We start from the raw sequence: 5595 nt of genomic DNA on the forward strand, positions 1-5595 counted from the left end.
TCCAAACCTAGCTGAGTCCCAGTTCAGCACAGCCTTGTGAGGTGATGCAGCCAGCAGAGTTCTACACGTGGGAAAACACGAGTAGCGTGGCTCGCCGCCCTCCCGAGCCGCAGGAGCAAGCGCTAGCCAAAGGAGGATTAAAACCGGAGCTTCCTATTTCCAGCCCCATGCTCTCAGCCAATTCACATTTTCATTTTCTACAGACCACACAGTAACTACGCACCTCAACGCCGCACCCGCGCAGTCCACACCCGGTATCAGCAGTCGCATCTCAGCAGTACCTTCCACGACGGGGCCACAGCAACCGGGCCGCCCCCGAACACCGCGCTCCGGGAACGGGCCCGAGCCACCGCGGGGTCACGCCCTCCCCCCCCGGGCTCCGGCCATCCCCGGGGGGCACAGCGCCGCGCCCCTCCCCCTCGCGAGGGCACCGCAGAGCTCCCCGCGAGGCCGCGCCCCCGGAGCTCACCTTCCCGGCCCGCTCCTAGGGCTCCTCCCGCTTCTGGAAGCTGATGCTGGCGTACGCGCTCAGGTCGTCGCTGGAGTGGCTGCTCCCGCGCGGGGAGCGGGGCTGCGGCGGTTTCCCCCCCGGGCCGGAGGCGCCCTCCGCGGGGGGGTGCAGGTGGTGGCGGCGGTGGCCGCAGTCCTTCACCAAGTCCAGGTCGATGTAGTTGAGTCCGTTCTCCAGCGCGGCCCCCGGCCCCCTGCTAGCGGACGGCGGCTCTCCGGCGGCGGGCCGCAGCCACACGTTCTCGAAGGAGGCCGAGCTGTGGCGCTTCACCTCCTCGGCGCCTCCCGCGCCGCCGCAGGGAAACGGCGCCCCGGGACCGCCGCCGCCGCCGCCGCCTGCCGCCCCGCGGGCGGTGCTCGGCGTGGACGAGAAAGTCTCGGAACTGTGCCGCCGGCGGCCGCCCTGCGGGTCGGCGCGGATCACCTTGGCGCTCTGGTTACGGCCGGGGCTGAGGCTGACGCGGGTGAAGGCGCTGCCCGCGCCGGGGCCCCCGAGCAGGGAGGAGGAGCGCGGCGGCGCCGCCGCCAGCTCGGCCGGGGACCGCGGCAGCTCGGGGGAAGCGGCGGCGGCCGGCGGCGGCTTCTCAGCGGCGGAGCGGCCCGCTCGCGCGTCGGCGTAGCCGAGCAGCGGAGCGGGCGAGGAGGGCGAGGGGCTGTCGGCGCAGTCCGAGCAGGAGCCCCCCAGCTGCACGCTCACGTAGTCCCGGCCGGGGGGGGCCGCACCGCGACCCGGCCTTGCCGCGGGGGCCGCCCGCGCGGCGGCGAAGGCGCTGGGGCAGTGGGCGCGGGGCGGCCCCAGCTCCATGTTCATGTACTCTTCGGCGGCCTCCCCGCCCGGCGGCCGCGGCAGCCCCGGGGCGGCCGAGGGGAAAGGCGGCTTGTTCCCGGGGACGAACTCGATGTTCACGTACTCGCCGGGGCTCTTGGGCTCCGGGGGCGGTAGCGGCGGGGGCTGCTCGCGGGCCCGCGGCAGGGTGCTGGCCTTGGGGCCGCCCAGCGACAGCCGCGTGGGTCGCGCCAGGCGGCCCTTGGTCTGCACGGCCGTGTCCACCTTGCGCGGGGGCTGCGAGCGCGGCGCGGGACCCTCGGGGCCGCAGGGGCCGCCCAGACTGTCGCTGCTGGTGGAGGACGATGAATCCTCGGCGGCGTAGAGGAGGCGGCCGGAGCCGAGCGCCACGCGGGGCTGGGGGCTGCCCTCCTCGCCCGCCGGCCCACCGGCCCGCCGGTGCACGTGCTTGAAGGAGCGCGGCAACGAGAAGTAGGAGTAGATGGGCTTGTGGAGGACCGCGGCGGCCGCCTCCTCGACGCCCGGCTGCCCCGCCGCCCCGAAGTAGCAGTCGGGCGGCGTGCTGGTGGTGGAGCCGCTGGCCGGGGACATGTTGATGTAGTCGCCGCCGCCGCAGGGCAGCTTCCCTTCGTTGCTCTCCACCGAGAGCTTTGGGTGGTGGCCGGCACCGTTCGTCCAAATCTTTCCGTAGCCGGCAGAGCCGCTGTCCGGGGAGTAGCTGCCGCTGGGGGACATCATCATGTAGCCGTTGGAGTCCACCGTAGCCTGAGGGTGGCGGCCCCCTCTGCCAGGGTTGATGATTTGCTGCGGGGCTGACACGCTCTTGGGGCTCATGGGCATGTAATCACCGCCCTTGGGGGCAGCCCCACCGCTGGGCAAGGGGGCTACGCCAGGGGACATGGGCATGTAGCCATCATCCGTGTGCGGAGCAGAGTTGGTCCTATGATGGCTGCCATCTAGGTGGTGCATCTCCAGACACTCCTCAGGGTAGGAGTGAGTAGGCACAAAGGCCGAGTGCCGGTAGGAGGGCAGCCGGCTGCTGCCACAGGGGTAAGAAGGCAACATCTCCGTATACTCCTCAATGGAAGCCACCGAAGACTGGGAGGGTGTCTTCTGGTGGGAGATGGTGGGTGAAGTGCCCGCAGAGTGAGTCCGTTTCCTGAACGCCTTGTCCAAGTCAGCAATGTCCTCGCTACCGGCTCGGGGACAGCATGACGTGCTGGGGTAGCGGGGCTGCTGCTGCGGGTGGCAGGTGCGTGGGATGAAGTGGCCATTGGGAGCTGCCAGGCTGCAGCAGGACGAAGCAGCCTTCCCCCCCATGCAGATGTAATTGAGCTCTTCATCACCCCGAGCTGGTGGGGTGTGTCCTAGAGAATCCGGGGTCACACTGCGAAAAGAGTTGCGGAAATCACACGGGCTAGAACCATATTCATCAGAAGAAATAAATCCGCCATCGCTAGGGGAGCCAGAAACTGAAGCACTGGACCTTCGTGGAAACAGGCAGTCTGATGTGGAGCCATGGCCACTGGTGCTGCTGGATGACAGGCTGACTGGGCTGGTGGCCGACGGGGAGCAGCGCGAGGAAGGCATTGGGATGGAACGGCTGTGGTTGAGTGGAGGATGGAGCCTGGAGTTGCCACGGTGTCTGTGCGAGTGGGTCCGGTTGGCACTGGGGCTAACTGGGCTACCATCCACCGAGGCAGGCCTTGACATGGTGCCTTCCCCATCGCTGGATGCGCGGACCCGGAAAGAGCTGGGTTTGCCACCCATACCTCCTCCCCCACCGCCAGCTGGGGAAGTAGCCGTAACGCTCTCGGTTCTGGACCGGCGACTGAGCCCCACTTGGCTGGGCGGAGGGTTGTTGATGTGGTGCCTGCTACGAAGGGGCACGGAGATGGGGTTGGAACAATTGGAGGAGGACTGGCTCTTGCTGCGCGGTCGGAATTCCTCGCTCATGGCTCTCATGGCCTCCAGGATGGTTTCATGCATGTTCTGTGCCACCACAGAGTCATCCACCTGCATCCAGAACTCCCCAGGCCCGGTCACTGCCGAGCGTCCCACCTCGATGAAGAAGAAGTTCTCAGAGTGTCCGCAACGGCGGATATTGAGCAGCTGCAGCACCACAGCAGCCGCATCCGAATTCAGCTTTACGAAGCTGATGGTCTTGTTAGTCAGGCACAGGCGGTAGATGCCAATCAGGTTCTTTGTCTGGCCTAGCCCCTTAGGCTTCAGAATTACTTGCCAAACTTCCTTAAAAGCTGGGCCAGGGGCTACCTCGCCATAGCTGTCCTCACCTGCTTCCCCCAGCCCCACGCTGCTGCCCCCAAAGGTGACATCACTGTGGTGGTGGTGATGATGGTGGTGGAGGTGGTGGTGGCCCTTGGCCCTGTTGTGCAACTGCAGCAGCGCTTGGTACCAGCTCTCCTGTTCCAGTTCACTGTCAGCTGCGATGGCAAAGTGCTCGTCCTTGGTGTAGAGGGCCACCAGGTGCTTGTTCTTGGAGTCAGCCCGCTTGTTGATGTTGAAGCAGCTTTCCAATGGGATGGAGCGCTTGGGGGCCCCCGACTTGTGTCTCCATTTCTTCTCATTCTCGTAATACTCCAGCCGGGCGGGTCCAGACTCGCTGGCTGCCCTTAGCACGAAAAAGCGTTTATGCATGCTCTTGGGTTTGCGCAAGTAACCCACCTTTCTGACATCCGAGAAGAAGCCCTCGTTGTTATCTGTGGGGCTGGCCATGGCGAGAGGCAGTGCTGCTGCAACCGCCGTCAGCAGTCCACAAGACCCCAAAACAGCTGAGCCAGCTGCAAAAGTCAACAACCACCCAAAATAAAATGCACACAACAATTTAAAATTAAAAAAAAAAAAAAAAAAAAAAAAAAAAAAAGGAAAAAGCTCGGGATCCCCTTCTCAAAACGGGACGGCGGAGGGACAGGAGCACGGAGCGAGCAGCTGTTCGGCAGCAGAGGCAGCCTCCGGCACCAGACCGGAGTTCGTGTCGCTGTTTATGCCCCAGTCGCCACTACGTGCGCGTCTTTAATAAGTTACAGTCCGGTCCCGCTCAGTCCAGGCGAAAGCCGCGTCCCGGGGGCAGCCGCCGGGAGGGAGAATCGCATCCTCGGTCCGCGGGGTTCGAGTCCCCACGGGGCACGAGGTCCGGCAGCCCTTCCTCTCTCAACTTTACCTCCGCGAGCTGCGATTCTTGTTGCAGATTAAATATCCTCTCGGGGGCGGAGATTGTTTTGCAAAGTCCGGGGTTTGCACCCAAAAAAAAAAAAAAAAAAAAAAAAAAAAAAGCACGCTTCTTCCCCCCCTCCCGAATTAAAAAAAAAAATAAAAAAAAAATAAAAAAAGAAACCAACAGGAAAGCCCCGCAGCACAGCACAGCACAGCCGCCCCCCAGGCTCAGCGCCGCGGCTGCTGCTGCTGCTGCTCCCGCTCGGGCGCGCGGAGGAGGCTGCCGACCCCATTCAGTCCCATCTCGTTAGGCAGAGAAAGTGCCATTTCCACACGGAACGCGACCCGGCGGCGGCAGGAGGGGAAGCAGCCCGAGCGCGGCACGAACATCCCCTCTTCCTCCTCCTCCTCATTCCAGGAGGCAGCGCCTCAGCGGCCGGCGGCACGGCTCCCTCCCGCGCCCCAGGCTGGCGGGGGACGCGGGCACGGCCGCGACGACTCGCTCCACGCCGGCTTCTCCGCGGAGTTTCCCTGCGCCCCGCACCGAAACGGGTGCCGGGGGCCGCGCTTCGCTCTCCGGCCCCTCCGCCCGCCGCCGCGGCTCAGGCTCGCTGCGAGCAGAACAACACGTGACGGCGCCAGCGCGTGGACCATCCCCGAGCCGCCGCCGCCGCCAGGCTCCCGGCCAGCCCAGCGCCGCGGCCCCGCGGCCCGCCCCGCCGCTCCCCGCCCTCAGTCAGCGCGGCCGCGGGGGCCGCCACCGCCGGGCCCGGCCCCGAGCCGCACCGCCCGCCGAAGGCCGCGCCCGCATTGGTGCGTCCGCCCGTCAGTCACGGCGGCGGCGGGGAGGTGGGGCCGCGCCGAGGCGCGTAGTAGGGAGGCGTAGATGCCATTCGGCGGCGTGTTATTTATAAGCGCCAGCGGCGGCCTCTGCAGTGTGGCGGGCTTGCGGGCGAGGCGGGGATCCGCCCTCCTTCGCCTCGCGGCAGGGCAGGGCAGGTCCGAGCGCCGAGCCGGCCCGAGCGCCGCTGCGCCTCGAGAACGTTTCCGGCTCTTACGTGGCTCGAGCGCGGCTGCCCCTCCTCCGCCGTGCTGCGAATAGCGCCGGGGAGGTTCGGCCCCGC

General features: G+C 66.5%; 1 protein-coding gene across 1 annotated transcript; it reads right to left on the minus strand.

The window, feature by feature from the left end:
- Positions 1–484: 484 nt before the first annotated feature.
- On the minus strand, positions 485–4033 carry IRS1 (insulin receptor substrate 1; the record flags this gene model as incomplete). Its single annotated transcript, XM_079540091.1, has 1 exon — positions 485–4033. One exon carries the CDS (start codon positions 4031–4033, stop codon positions 485–487), a length of 3549 nt encoding a protein of 1182 aa, XP_079396217.1.
- Between the last annotated feature and the right edge of the window lie 1562 nt (positions 4034–5595).

This window comes from Tetrao urogallus (assembly GCF_951394365.1).
Source record: "Tetrao urogallus genome assembly, chromosome: 9".
In the NCBI taxonomy this organism is placed as follows: domain Eukaryota; kingdom Metazoa; phylum Chordata; class Aves; order Galliformes; family Phasianidae; genus Tetrao; species Tetrao urogallus.